At 70.0% G+C, this 14,593-nt stretch overlaps 4 protein-coding genes across 4 annotated transcripts; 3 read left to right on the forward strand and 1 right to left on the reverse strand.

Annotated features, from left to right (window-relative positions):
* Positions 1-1,433: 1,433 nt before the first annotated feature.
* On the forward strand, positions 1,434-2,636 carry AURANDRAFT_64216 (hypothetical protein; the record flags this gene model as incomplete). Its single annotated transcript, XM_009038701.1, has 1 exon — positions 1,434-2,636. The coding sequence occupies one exon, from the start codon at positions 1,434-1,436 to the stop codon at positions 2,634-2,636; it is 1,203 nt and encodes a 400-aa protein (XP_009036949.1).
* A 1,145-nt stretch (positions 2,637-3,781) lies between these two features.
* On the reverse strand, positions 3,782-8,032 carry AURANDRAFT_71648 (expressed protein; the record flags this gene model as incomplete). Its single annotated transcript, XM_009038827.1, has 1 exon — positions 3,782-8,032. One exon carries the CDS (start codon positions 7,957-7,959, stop codon positions 3,796-3,798), a length of 4,164 nt encoding a protein of 1,387 aa, XP_009037075.1.
* A 242-nt stretch (positions 8,033-8,274) lies between these two features.
* On the forward strand, positions 8,275-9,597 carry AURANDRAFT_64218 (expressed protein; the record flags this gene model as incomplete). The annotated part of the gene is made up of 1 exon (XM_009038702.1): positions 8,275-9,597. One exon carries the CDS (start codon positions 8,275-8,277, stop codon positions 9,595-9,597), a length of 1,323 nt encoding a protein of 440 aa, XP_009036950.1.
* Positions 9,598-11,500: 1,903 nt separating this feature from the next.
* On the forward strand, positions 11,501-14,349 carry K1 (putative calcium dependent protein kinase; the record flags this gene model as incomplete). Its single annotated transcript, XM_009038703.1, has 2 exons — positions 11,501-13,314; positions 13,515-14,349. 2 exons carry the CDS (start codon positions 11,501-11,503, stop codon positions 14,347-14,349), a joined length of 2,649 nt encoding a protein of 882 aa, XP_009036951.1.
* Positions 14,350-14,593: the final 244 nt, after the last annotated feature.

The raw sequence follows: 14,593 nt of genomic DNA on the forward strand, positions 1-14,593 counted from the left end.
GTCTGCGCGTAGGTCGCCAGCGTCGCGAAGAGGTAGGGGAAGCGGCCGACGGCGACGACCGCGTGGCCCGCGAAGAGCTGCCAGGCCCGGAAGCTCGTCGCGTTGGCGCCGTAGAGCGACGCCCGGAGCGGCCAGCGCGCCTGGAGCCGCGTCGACACGGTGTCGAGCACGATGCCGCCCGAGTAGACCTGGAAGCAGCTCGCGAGGCCCGCGCAGACGCCCTGGCCGAGGATGCCCTTGCTGAAGGTTTTTTTGGGTGTTTGTGCGAGGCGCTCGTCCTCGTAGAAGTGGAGGGCCGTGGGCCGGCGCTCCATCGTCTCTTGGTGTGGATGGGGCTGCTGCTCGTTGGAGCTGGCTGCGGCAGTGCTAGCAGGATGCCAGCGTTCGAGGGCGATGAATCGTACGCGCGGGGCAGCTATCAGCAGCATCAGCTGCGATGTGCAACTTGATCAAAACTTGATAACGCCGAAGCTTATGGGGCGGTCCTCCGGGGTGCGCGGAGGTGGTTTCGCGCAGCGGCCGGTGGTGGGGCCCGCCGCGTCGGCTCCGGTGGGCGCCCGGGGCGGAGCACCCCGCTGCGCGCGTCGATTGGGCGGCGGGGCGCCGAGCGCGAGGACTTGCAGGGCTTGGCCATCGGCGCGACGTCGCCCACGGGCCCGGGGGGCTGCCGCGCGCGCTCGCTTCGTTCGGATGCCTTCGACGTGAGTCTCGGAGGGAGCTGGTGGGGTCGGCGCCCTCGGTGGCTTCGGTGTGCGGGCTTCGATGTGCCCGTGTCCATTCGTTTCTCTGCATTCTGCAGCGTCTCCTCGTAGCGTGGCGCTCTGTGCGGTTCCGTCGGCGTCGGCGTCTTTGCTCTCCGGTCCCGCTGACTACGGGTGTCCTCTTCGGCGGTGCCCTCGGCTAGCCACTTGTGGTCCTGAGGTTGAATCGGCCTAGTCGAGCCGGACGTCCTGCCCGTCGGGTGCGGGTGCCTTCGTTCTCAACCTCCCCCGGTCCACGGAGAGTCCGTTGAGTGTCGTCTGAATGAGGCGACTCAGGATGCTACTGCCTTGCGCCAATCCCGGCGTGCTCTCGGCGTGGCGGTCGGTACCAGGCTTGGCGCGAGTGTACCGCCGCCACACCTCCGATCCGAGTGCACGCGCGATCTTTGGGTCGGAGGAAGGGGCCGGTGTGGGAACGCCAACCCCCCGGCTACGCCTCCGTCTGAGCCTCCGGGCGGGGTCTTCGGGTGCGCACCCCCTTCAATAACTTGGTCAACTTGATCAACAAGCCCAATCAGGCTTTTTAACCACAGCATGGGAGGCTTTGAGCCCAGCGTTTCGCGCTGCGTGTAGAACCGCGGCTGCCAAGGGAAGCGCACGCAGCCGTCGGCGAGGGAGCTCCGGTACTGCTCCACGGGCCGATCCATTCACATCGAACATTCACCAAAGCACATGCTCCTCGCGCGCCGCTGTGCGCGCGTCGCGCTCACGCGCCGCCACGCCTGGCCGCGCTGCATCAGCAGCGACTTCGGCGCGAGGAACGGCACGCCCATCTCCAACAAGGGCGCCGTGCTCGGCGCCGTCGACGACGCGCTCGGCGTCGGGCGGCCGCCGGACCTCGAGGTGCTGCTCACCGAGCACCTCACGGACGTGTCGACGCCGTTTAGCGAGGCCGTGCACGCGGGCCTGCTCCGCTACGGCCACGTCGCCGTGCGCTATACCACGAGCGACGGCGCGCAGCGCGTTATGAACATCCTCGGCGGCGTCGAGGGCGCGGACATGGTCAACTTCGTCGACCCGTCGGACTACGTCTACGGCACGCGCGGCTGGGAGACCTACGCGCAGCAGGGCGGCGCGTACAACCGCGACTTCGTCGGCCTGCGGGTCGAGCGGTGTTCGCCGGGCGCGATCGACGCCATGCACGCGTTCTTCGAAGCCCTGGACGTGCGCACGAAGATCGATGTCGGGGCCGCGCGCTTCCAGCTCGTGGAGGCGCGCCTCGGCGCGCTCGCGGACCAGGTGCCGCCGCCGTTCGGCGACGCGCTCCGCCGGGGCCTCGACGGCGTGCGGCGGTCCACGGAGTTCCTCTCGCGCGGCGACGACGGCGGCGACGCCGACGACCTGCTGGCCCGGGGCCGCCGCGTCGTCGGCGACGTGCGCCGCGCGCGGTGGACGGCTGGAAATTGCGCGCAGTGGACGTCATCCGGCGTCGTCTTCGCGGGTCTCCTCAAGCGCCGGCGGCTCTTTCCCAAGGCGATCCTGATCGAACTGTTGGAGTCGGAGTACCTGCGCCACGGGCGGCCGGACAACGTCCACGTCGTCGTGTACAAGCACGTGGCGCACGCGCCGCCGTACATGCCCAAGTACCGCCCGCTGCGGCCGAGCTACGTGCACCCGTTGAACCCCGTGCGGAACCACGTCTACGGGAACATGGAGGCCTTCGCCGACGTCGTCGTCGAGGTGCCCGCGGGCAGCGACGCGGCCGTCGTGTCGCGGAACCCGTCGCCGCGGCGGCCGCCGCGGTGGATGCCCTACTGGCGCGCGGCGGTCATCGGTGGCCCGACGCTCGTGCTCGTGGGCGCCGTGGACCACATCGGGCCCATGGGCCCGATGGCCGCGGCCATCTGGCTGGGGGCGAACTGGTGGTTGCATTAGAGTTTGTAGCTGTGGACTTCTCCGGACGAGGCCTCGGAGTCCGACGCCTTCTGCCTCGATGAGGCTTCGATGAAGGCCTCGATGAACCCGGCTTCGCCTCGAATAAGCACATTTACGAGGAACGCCCCCATCCGGATATCCTCGAGGATATCTGTGTCGCGCGACGGGCGTGAAGACTTGCGTCCATTTCGCTCGGATAATGGCGTCTACACGTCTGAACCTACAACAACTTCTTCAGGACGTCGTGCATCAGCTCGGCAAAGAGGAGCGGATCAAGTTCCGCGAGTTCGTTCATGATCTCAAGGCCAAGCGCGACGCGGGCGAAATCCCGTCGCTCTCCGAGGCGTTGCTGAAGGGCGGGGAGGGCGTCGTCGGCGCCGAGATCTGGCGCCGCGCCTTGGAGAAGCAGGCGTCGCGGTCCAACGTGAACCGTATGCCCGCGACGGCCGCCGCGTCGGCGCTCGCGGAATCGTCGACGGAGACCCTGGACGGTCCCGCGGTCGAACGCGCTTTGATGGATGCCGCATTCCGGCGCGACGGCGGCGAGCCCATGACCGCGGAGGTCCCAGTCGGGACTCCGCGCGGCGACGCGAAGCTCCGAGCCATGCAGTCGCGGTGGCTCAAGCCGGCGGTCGCGCCCGTCGTCGTGGCCGCCGCGCCCCCGCCGCCGCTCCACGGTCATGGGCTCGCCGCCGTGGAGACGCTCTCTACGGCAGCCGTCAAGACCATCTGGTCCGAACTCGCGGAGCTCAAAGCCAAAGTGGCACGCCTCGAAACGCACGCTCGAGACGACGACGACGCCGCGGTCGATCTCACGGATGGCGTCGACGAAGACGTGCAGCACCGCCACAAACGCTCGCGCCTTGGAGAAGCGCACGACGCGGAGACGACGGCGCACCTCGCGCACGTCAAGTCGGAGAAGGTCGCGGCCATCGAGGAGAAGAAGGAAGCGCTGGAGGAGAAGGAGGACGCGCAGGAGACGTTGGGCTACCAGGTCCGGACGACCAACGCCCTGCACTCGAAGATCGACGACCTCATCGCGCTCGCGCTCGAGAGCGGCGCGGACCCCGCGGCCGTGAACGCGATCCGCGACCGGCCGAACTACCAGTAGGTCGAGGCCGGACACTTCTACACTTGTAAATAACGACACCACTGAAAATTACTTCCCGCCCCGCCGCCGCAGCGCCCGCAGGAGCGGGCTCGCGTGGGGCCGGTGGTCCGCGCGCTTCCGGAGCGCCGCGACGTGGACGTTGCCGTGCGTCCGGCTCAGCACGGGCATGTGCTCGAAGTACTCGTCCTGCGTCGCCCGCGACACGCCGCGCGTCTTGAAGAGGGGCGGCGAGAAGAAGTAGAGCACGAACAGGGCGAACAAGTAGTTGAGCGGGAGGACCGCGGCCGTCACCGCGAACAACAACAGGCCCGCGACGAAGAGCCACGTGCGGTCCGGGTCCGCCCAGCGGTGGAGCGCGCGGCACTGGAGGAGGTAGGTGTTGTACTCGTGGAGCTTCGCCTGGGCCTTGCCGAGGCCCTGGCGCAGCTCGCGGAGCTGGCCGAAGACGCCGAACTCGTGCGCGAGATGTTGCAGCTGCGACTTCGCGGGCGACCGGTCCACGGACGGCTGGTCGCCCAACAGCCCGTCGTCCGCCGGCGCCTCGGGCGGCAACGAGCCGCCGGGCTTCGCCGGCGTCGACGGCAGCGACAGGCGCCGCGCGAGGTTCGCGATGACGCCCGGCTCGTCGTCCTTGCCGGCGCCCCTGGCCTCGCGCCTGTCGACGCCGACGCGCCGCTTGTGCGCCCGGCGCTTGCCCCGCTCCGCCTCGACGGCCGCGCCGTAGAAGACGACGAAGGCCGCGTAGGCCAGGGCCAGCAGGCAGGGGAGCCAGGCCAGCGCGTCCGCGTACGCGACGAGCAGCAGGCCCCCGCAGAGCCCGCCCGACGCCGCGGGCCGGTCCCAGCGCCGCAGCGACACGGCCGTGTCGTAGAAGCCGTCCCAGATGGGGTCCACGTGGGCCCAGAAGACGTGCCACTCGTCGCGGAAGCGCGCCGGCGCGAAGGACCGCACCTCCTTGGCCCACCGCCGATCGAGGTCGTCGGACCGCGCCGCGAAGACGAGCAGCCCCCGCAGCCAGGACCGGTCCTCCATGCGCGCGCAGCAGCCGTCGTCCACGCTCGCGTCGCGCCGCAGGAAGACGCCCTCGCCGACGAGGTAGTCCGCGAGGGGCTTCGACGGCTCGCGCTCGCGCCGCGCGGCGGAGAAGAACGCGAGGCCCTTGGGCAACCGCCGGCAGGCCTTGAGCAGCGCCGCCCGTCGGAGCACGTTCGCCGCGGCCCACAGACCGCCGGGCCGCCGCCGCGCCTCGAAGAGGGGGCCCTGGGACGGGAACCGGCGCGCGTCGTCGCGGACCAGCAGAGCAACGTCCGCGGAGTACGCGGGCGCCAACACGAACCCCGGCGGCGCGTAGTCCCTCAAAGCGGCACCGTCGCGCGCCGCGACGGCCCGGTCGAAGCGCACCGCGGCGACGAGCTCGACGACGGACTCGAGCCACAGATGCTCGCGGTCGCGCTTCCTCCGGTCCCTGCGGAGCCGCGGTAGGAACACGGCGTACTCGGACGCGCGCGCGCACTCGTAGCGCTGGCCCTCGTCGTCGGGGTGGCCGTTGGACGACGGCCGCCGCCGCGCCTTCCGCGGCCGGTCCTCCAAGCCCAGCGCGACCGCGTCCTCGACGTCGGAGCCGTCGGCGTCGGCCTCGTGGCGCCTGGCCTCGGGCAGCGGCGGCCCGTCGGCCTCGCGGAGCGCCTCGAGACTCAGCAGGGGCTGGTGGAAGGTGCTGTCGTTGCCGAAGATGCGGCCGCCGCCGGGGTAGGCGCCCAGCGGCGACAGCGTGTCCTCGGGCTCCTCCTCGTCCTTCGACTTTGCGCCCAGCCGGATCGTGTGCACCTCGGCCTTCTTCAGCACGAACGCCGCCTCGCCGCGCTCCGCCGGCGACGCCGACTCCACGAAGTCCAGCGGGATGAGGCGCACCGTCGCGTCCTGGGGCCGGTGGAGCAGCAAGTGGCGGTTCGTGAGGTAGAGCACGCCGCCGCGGTGAGCTCCCTTGCTCCCCTCGCGCTCCGGCCGCTTGGGCTCCCCCGCCACGGGCGACACATAGGCGTCGTTCGGGTCCGGCGCCTCGAGGAAGCACTCGCCCTCGTCGAGCACGTCCGTCGCGTAGTCCTCGCGGAGCGCGAGCATCTCGTATTTGTCCAAACCCAACTTCACGCGCAGATCGTCCCACGCGTCGCGCTCGACGCCGGGCACGGCCCCGAAGGACTCGCGCGCGCCGTCGCAGTAGCGCCGGAAGGCGTCGTAGCCCAGCAGGCTCGACGTGCCCTGGATGGGCTCCGCGGCCCGCCGGCTCGTCTGCACGTTCGCCGACGCGCGTTTCGCGGCCGCGTCGCGCGACGACTTCAGCCCCTTCGCCTGCGCCTCGTAGAGCAGCTCGGAGACGACGGCGCCGGCGTCGGCGGCGGCCCGCGTGAGCCCCTTCTTCGCCGACGTGTAGGCCTTGAGCCCGCCGATCTTGCCCAACAGGTTCTTCCCGAGGAAGTCCTCGTCGACGTCGCCGCGGGGGCTCTCCGTCTTCCCCAGCGACAGCACCTTCGTCAGGCCCGTGTTCTGCGCCACGGTCTGCGGCGAGTCGCGCGCGCCGCCCGCGGCCTGGGACGCGAGCAGCGCGTCGTAGACGAGGTCCGCGACGTAGCAGTCGCAAAGCGGGACGAGCCGCTGGCCCGCGAGCGCCGTGAACGCGCCGCGGTCCACGCCGCCGCCGCCGCTGCCCCGGGGCACGAGCAGGCCGTAGGCCGCCTCGGGCAGCTTGAGCACGACGCCCGGGTTCGCCGACAACGCGATGAGCCGCGCCTCGCGGTCCTTCTCGTCCGAGACCTCGCGCGGCTTCTCCGTGGGCCGCTCCGACGGGCTCCGGCTCGGCGGCCGCGGCTTCTCGACGGGCTCCTCGTCGCAGGGCTCCTCGGTCGTCGGACCCGCCGCGTCGTCGTCGCCGCCGTCGTCGACGACCGGCAACGGCTCGACTTTCAGCGCGGCCGCGGCTTCGAGCGCGGCGACCCACTGCTTGCCCTCGTGGGCCGACAGCGCCGTGAGCTTCACGGTGCGGCGCTCGCCCCGCGCCTCGCGCACGGAGAACTCGAAGCGCCGCCGCCGGTGCGCGGCCTCGGACGGGTCGACGCCCTCGAGCGTCGCCCTGTCCGCGACCGCGGCGAGCGCGACCGTCGCGTCCTCGAGCGACGCGAAGCGGCCCGTGGGCACCTCGCCGTCGTCGGCGGGCGGCGACACGTACCAGAGCAGCTCGCCGGCCTCGGAGAGCACGAACCAGCGCCGGCGCCAGGGCGCGAGGCGCTGGGACACCTCGAGCGTCGCCGCGGCCGTCGCCGCGGCCACCAGTTCCCCGACGCCGCGCGTCTCCTCGTCGTCGTCCTCGTCGCCCTTGACGGCCTTGACCCAGAGGTAGCCCTGGCGCGCGACCTCGCGCTTGGCGGATGCTAATCCAACGGCCACCGTCGTCGCGCCCGCGTCCGCGGACGACCCGTCGTCGTCGCCCTTCTCCTCGAACGCGACGGCCAAGGTCGTCAGCGCCGCGATCCAGTCCAGGCGCGCCTCGGGCGTCTCGCCGCGGAAGAAGGCCCAGCGCGTCGCGTCGCTCGGCCCGTCGCGCGCGGCGCCGACGTCGCCGTCGACGACGGGCGCCGCGAACGCGCGCGGGTCCAGGCTCCCGCGGCCGTCGTCGCCCAAGTCGCCCACGGTCCGCGCGGCCGCCGCGACGTCCTCCGCCGACGCCCGCAGGGGCGCGTGGACGACTCTCAAGTCTTCCACGTGGCCGCCGTCCACGAGGTCCTTGCCCGGGTAGGCCCGCAGCTCGCCGTCCTCGCGGAGGACGTAGAAGCGGCCCGTCCAGCTCCGCGCGGCCGCGAAGCGCGCGAAGAGGTAGCCCTGCCAGTAGCGTCGCGCGGGCCGCGGGCCCTGCTCCGGTACGGGCTCCGTGACCGCGTGGAGGCGCCGGAAGCCCAGGGTCACGGGGCGGCTCGCGGTCTTCGCCGCGAGCATCGTCGCCTTGAAGCCCTCGCGGAGCGTCTCGCGGCCGTTGACGGCGACGAGGATGCTCCCGACGGTGACGCCCGCGCGCTCGGCCGCGCCCGGCATGCCGTCGGCGCCGGGCTTCAGGCCCCGGACCACGGGGATGTCGTTCATGGGCTTGATGAGCAACCCCAACGCGTCGTCCTGGAGAACGCAGTGGAACTCCTGGAAGAAGGGCGTCCCGGACGCGAGCATGGTGTTTTTTGGTGTGCGGCGCGTGGGTTAACGGTCTCTAGTGGCCTCTGTTCCGCGCCGCCATAAGCTTCTTGCCCGCGTCTTGCCGGGTAAAGCAACCCGGGGTTAATTTTGACCCCCCGAGCTATGGTCACTTTTTTTTTTCACTTTTTTTGAAAAAAAAAAGTAAAAAAAAAAGTGCCAATAGCTCCCATAGCTCGAGGGGTCAAAATTAACCCCGATCTGCTTTAATAAATGGAGCCGTGCGACCTTGCCTATTTGCGCGCCTTACACGCAGCCAGCGACGCGCCGTAGAGCTGCCACACGACATCTAACATGGCGCTGCGCCTGCTCGCGCTCCTCGCCGCGGCGCGCGGCGCGTGGCGGCCGCAGGAGGAGCTCGCGCGGCTCCACGGCGCCTCCTTCGCCGCGGGCGACGCCTGGCGGCGCGTCGAGCTCGAGCTCGACCGGTCGCTGCGCGCCTACGACGCCGTGCCGTCCGCGGACGCCGCGGCGAGCCGCGCCGCGGAGATCTTCGCCCGCGACGCGTCGTTCTTCGCGGTCGTCGAGAATACGCTCTACGTCTCCGACGCGCACGACTCGAAGATCAAGCACAAGCCCCACTACCTCTTCTCGACGATCCTCTCCATGCTCAGGCGCGAGCCCTTCCCCAACTTCGTCGCGACCTGGGACGTCGCCGCGACGGGCGCGCACTGCAGGCGCGTCGGCCGCCGCGTGCCGTGCCTCGCGATCGCGAAGCAAGGAGGCTTCAACCAGACGGGCGTGCTCATCCCGAACCCCTACTTCGCCCACGTCGACGAGTGGGACGCGCGCGTCGCGACATGGCGGGCGGCGATCCCCGCCTGGGACGACCGGGACCCGCGGCTCTTCTGGCGCGGAAGCGTGCGGTCGGCGTGCGGACCGGGCAACGTCGCGCGCGTCGCGGCGCTGACGCTCACGGCGCAACACCCGGACCGCTACGACGTGCGCGTGACCCACGGCCTCGACGCGCCCGACGCGAAGGCCTGCGCCCGCGAGTTCCCCTACACGAAGGCGATGGTCGACCTGTCGACGGGAAAGATCCCGGCGCCGACGGGCGGTTTCGTGAACGCGTCCGAGTTCTCCAGGTGGCGCCGCTACCTGAACCTGCCGGGGACCATGGGCGGCTCCTACTCGCGGAACCTGAACCTGCTCTGGCCCCTCGGGGGCGCCGTCGCGCTCTGGGACGGGTCCGCCGTCGAGTGGTACTACCCCGGGCTCCGCGACGGCGAGACGCACGCGGCGCTCGACGAAAAGTCCGCCGGCGCGGCCCTCGACGCCCTCGACGCGGGCGAGGCGGCGCTGGCGGCGGCGGCGGGCGCCGTCCACGAGCGGTTCCTCGCGGGCGGCAGCCTCGACCGCTACTGGCGACTGTTAGTCGGCCGGCTCCGCGCGCGCTTCCGCCTCGGCGACGTCCTCGACGACCTCGGCGGCGCCGCCGCCGCCGTCGCCCTCGCGGGCGTCGACTGCGGCGCGCTGCGCCGGGTCTACTGGCACAGCCCGGACCGGCCCTTCTTCGACGAGACGCCCGGCCTCGGCAAGCCCGTCGCCTACGCGGCGCTCGACGACGGCGACCCGCTCCTGGTGGCGTGCCGCCGCGCGAAGAAGAAGACACGGTAGTTAGTCTTCGGGCCACGCCGCAGTGTAGTCCAGCTCGTCGTCGCGGGTCGTCCGCCAGTAGGTGAGCACGTGCCAGAAGATCTCCTTCGGGAGCGGGCGGAACCGCTTCCCCTCGGGGGCGCAGCCGAAGAGCCTCGCGAGGACGGCGACGTTCTTGGGCGACGCGAAGGATGGCGGCTGCGCGCGGCCGCGCGCGACGAGGAGCCGGAGCCGCGCGAGCTCCACGCGCGGCGCTTTCAGGAACTCCGTTGCGCCGCCCGCCCTCCTCACGCCGACGAGTAGATCCTTGAGTCTGAGGAACGCCTGTGTGTCATCGTCGCTCAGCTCCGTCGGACACTCCCAGAAGCGCGTCCGAGCGAAGTGCTCGGCGTCGTCGCCGTCGTCGTTCAAGAGTGCGGGGTCGGCGCCGCGGGCGAGTAGCAGTCGGACCATGCTGAGAGCGCCGGACCAGCCGTGGGAGTGTAATTCCGTCGGACCGACACAACAAGCCTCCATGACGACGGTATTCCCGGCTAAACGAGCGTTGACCATGTGCGGCTCGTGAGCGAGGAGCGTCGCCATAATCGCAGGATCACGGCACATGAAGAGGTGATTTTGTAAAGGCTGTGCACCAGCGCGCAGAAGAAGCTTAACGCACTCAGCTCTAGAGCGCCCGACCTTGCTGCGTACAATAAAATCGCTCAGCAAGCCCCTGAGATGCCAGCTCACCGAAAACTCCCCATGCTCTTCGACCGCCGCGTCCTTCCCGTCGAGGTATTGTTTCAGGGCAGTCGCATCGTTTCTAGCCAGGATGGCCGAGCTACGCTGGTAGATAAACTCCCTCAACTCATACGCCATGATGTCCATGCTCGCGGGCTGCAAAAATACAAATTGCAACTTGAACAAATACTTGAACAAAACTTGCAGCTCCTAGAAAAAAGTGAAGACTTAGAAACCAGCATTCTCCAGCTCAGGGCCTCCTGGCCACTCCGCAGTGTAGTCCAGCTCGTCGTCGCGGGTCGTCCGCCAGTAGGTGAGCACGTGCCAGAATAACTCCTTCGGGAGCGGCCGGAACCGCTTCCCCTCGGGGGCGCAGCCGAAGAGCCTCGCGAGGACGGCGACGTTCTTGGGCGACGCGAAGGACGGTGGCTGCGCGCGGCCGCGCGCGACGAGGAGCCGGAGCCGCGCGAGCTCCACGCGCGGCGCTTTCAGGTACGCGCTAGCGCCGCCCGCGAGCCTCACGAAGACGAGCAGCTTTTCGATCCGCTGAAAACTGAGAACGGCGCTCGCGGACGTGAACATCATAGGTGTAGATCGCATGCCGCTCCGGTGTAGATCCTCTGCGTTGTGACCCTCGTTGTCGACGAGAGCCGCGTCCGCGCCTCGCGCGAGCAGGACGCGGACCATGTCAAGCGCCTTGGACCAGCAGTAGGGAATAGCCGATTCACGGGTATCAGGTGCAGGGCAGCAACGCATAAGCGACGTCCTGCCATTTCCGTCGCGAACGTTGACGTCCGCGCCGCGGTCGACGAGCAGTGATGCGAGAGCTGGACTTTGATCAAAGCCACAATAGGGAACATTTAAAAGAGGCGGGCCGAAGCACCCACCGCTCGCGCCGGCGTCGAGCAGCAGCCGAATGACCGAGAGGTTAGGAATCCCAATTGCGCCATCGATTGCGGTATACAAATGGTCGTCCAGCTGCGCCTGCACTTGTTCCTCTCCGAACTCCCGGACCGCCGCGTCCTTTCCGTCGAGATATTTTTTTGCGGCGACGTCGTCGCCCATCTCCAGCGCTTCACAGAAGAAGACAGTGGTGTCATTTCGGAGATCCAAAACCATGGCATCGTCCCGCATCGTGCTGCTGCCCAAAAAGTAAACAACACCCACTTGCAGCTCACTAAATCGCAAAACAGGAGCAGCCGCGATGGAAGTTCGCCCGGATATTGCGCTCCCGGAGGACGTGGACATGGCGCCGCCGCCGCCGCCGGAGGAGGCGCCGCCGCCGCCGCCGCCCGAGGAGCCCGACGGCCTCGAGACCATGCTCGCGGCTTTGGAGGTCGACTCCAAGGGCCTGTCCGAGGCCCTGACGCCCAACGTGCCGCTCTACATCCAGCGGGCGTCGGAGCTGCTCTTCGCCAAGGACGACCCCGAGGTCTTCGCCCTCGAGCTCGCGGGCGTCGACGGCACCCTCGAGCAGCGCTGCGTCCTCGCCAAGTGCGCGCTGAAGTGCGCGCTCAAGAGCTGCGAGTCGCGGTGCCGCCACCTGCCCGCGACCATCGACGCGGCGGCCGCGCGGGGGCTCGTGATGTTCACGGAGCGCCTGCGGTCGGCCCTCGAGGAGCTCGAGGAGTCGTCGCAGTACCAGGCGACGCCCATGTGCCTGTCGCCGCGCGCGGGCCGCCGCGAGTCCGACGGGACGGCGTCGACGGACTGCACGGCGGAGACGGCGCCCGAGGCCGTGGATTTGGTCGTCGGCGGCCGGGAGGGGGGCCTGGACGACGACGTCGTCTGGAGCAGCGCCTTCGGGGACTTCGTGCTCTTCTGCGGCGGCATGAGCTGCCTCGGCGGCGGCGGCGCGTTGGACGTCGACGCCGTCGCGAGCCCGCGGACGCAGCGGTCCCGGGGCTCGGAGTCGAGCGCGTCGACCATGGACCTGGAGCACGCCGAGGACGAGCGCGGCAAGCTCGACCGCTACATCCTGCCGCGGGGCGCGGCGGCCGCGTCGGCCGCCGCGAACGCCGAGGACTCGCTGCCGCTCGGCGCGCGGGGCCTGCTCGAGTCGACGAGCCGCGCGCTCCTCGCCGCCGCCGAGGAGGCGGCGAGCGACCGGAACCGGGGCGCGGCGGCGCGCTGCTTCCAGCGGGCGGCGCTGCACCTCGAGATCCTGCGGCTGCTCGGCGGGCGGCCCCTGACGGCGCCGCTCGAGACGTCGCGGCGCTACGCGCGCTGGCGCGCGCGGCACCTGAGCCACCTCCTGGAGAACTGCGTGCTGGAGCACGGCCCCGAGGACCCGCGGCTCTTCGAGGACGTCTACGAGGCCACGGACGAGGTGCTGGGCAAGGGCGGCTACGGCGTCGTCTTCAAGGTGACGCGGCGCGTCGACGGCGAGGTCTTCGCGTGCAAGCAGCTCGAGCTCGGCCGTCTGAGCTCCACGGGCATGGCCCAGCTCCACGAGGAGGTCAACGCCATGCGCGCGCTCGACCACCCGCACATCTGCCGCCTCCGCGAGGTCTTCTACTCGGAGCGGCGGCGCTGCTACCTCGTGCTCGAGCTCTGCAAGGGCGGCGAGCTCTTCGACGTCCTCGACCGGCGCGCGGAGCCGGGCAAGCCCGCGGGCGCCATCTCCGAGCGGCGCGTCGCGCAGTTGGTGACGATGATGGTCGGCTGCATCCGCTACATGCACGACCGCGGCGTCTGCCACCGCGACATCAAGCTCGAGAACTGGCTCTTCGACACGGAGGACGTCGACGGCGGCGCGCATCTGAAGTTGGTGGACTTCGGGCTCGCCAAGGTCTTCGGCGCCGCGGCGCCCGCGCGCGCGCCGCCGGCCGCGTCCGCGTCGTCGCTCCGGTTTTTGACGAAAGAAAAGGTGCTCAACGGGAAGCGCAACGAGTTCCACGACCGCGTGGGTTCGGCCTACTACTGCGCGCCGGAGATTCTGGGCGGCGACTACGACCGGCGCTGCGACCTCTGGAGCTTGGGCGTCATCGCGTACATGCTCCTCTGCGGCGCGCCGCCGTTCTGGGCAGGGCGGCAAAAGGGTGATTCAACGTCGCTTCAACGTGAGTGTTCCGCGCGCGCGCGTTTCGGAAACAGCACCCGCGCTTCGAGAGCGCTCCGAGAAGTGATCGCTCGTCCAGAAATCAGCCGAAACGAGCGGAAAACGGCCGAGATCGGAGCCTTTGAAGTTGGGAATTTCGCACCCTTTTGCTGCCCAGGTTCTGGGGGTCGACGGACCGGGAGATCCTGAAGCGCGTCAAGTCGCTGCCGCTGAGCTTCCCCGAGGAGCTCTTCGGCGGCGTGTCCGAGACCGCCGTGGACTTCGTGGCCAAGCTCCTGGAGCGCGACGTCGACAAGCGGCTGACGCCGGCGCAGGCGCTCGCGCACCCGTTTCTCGCGGAGGCGAACTCCATCGAGAGCATCGCCCTGGAGACGCTGAGCGGCCTGAGCGAGTACGTCCAGCCCATCCACGAGCACGTCTTTGGGGTGCCTCCTCCCTCGCCTCTCTTGGAGAGCCTCCGGACGTTCCGGGAGCTCAACGCGTTCACGAAATTGGTCGTCGAGGTCGTCGCTTCCCAGCTCGCGCCGGACAAGCTCCTGGAGCTGCGCGACGACTTCCTCCGGGCCGACGTCGACGGCAACGGCGTGTTGTCGCTCGACGAGCTCCGGTCGGCGCTCGGCGCGGGCGTCGACGCCGCGGAGCTCGAACAGCTCTTCGACGCGGTGGACGTCGACAGCTCGAACACGGTGGGCTTCCACGAGTTCGTCGCCGCGGCCGTGCTCCGGCGCGTGGACATCGACGACCGCGCGCTCCACGCGGCCTTCGACGCCATCGACTCCGAGGGCCTCGGCTACATCACGCCGGAGAGCGTCCGGGCGACCGTGGGCATCGACGCGAACAAGTACGGCGACGACGGCGACATCGACCGTTTTCTGGAGATGGCCGACAGCGACGGCGACGGCAAGGTCGACTACGCGGAGTTCCTCGACTACGTCAAGCGCGCGCGCCTCGACAGCCTCGGCGCGGCCGCGAAGAAGCTCGACGCCGTCTAGGGCCCCCTAATTTTCGCTTCGTGGCCCGAGTTGGAGTTCGCTTCGTGGCCCGAGACGGCCGCGCGCTATCCGCGACGCTCGGCCCGGTGCCGATGCCGGCCAGCCCGCGCGCACATGATATCGATCATGAGCGGCGCCGGCGCCGGCTCCGCCGGTCGTCGCGGACTCGCCCGTGACGCTCGATACGTGGATTAGGGAGATGGGCTCGCGCGGCTCGCGCCGCGTGCGGCCTCGGGGAAGGTCG

The sequence above is a fragment of the Aureococcus anophagefferens genome, assembly GCF_000186865.1.
Source record: "Aureococcus anophagefferens unplaced genomic scaffold AURANscaffold_9, whole genome shotgun sequence".
Taxonomy (NCBI): Eukaryota; class Pelagophyceae; order Pelagomonadales; family Pelagomonadaceae; genus Aureococcus; species Aureococcus anophagefferens.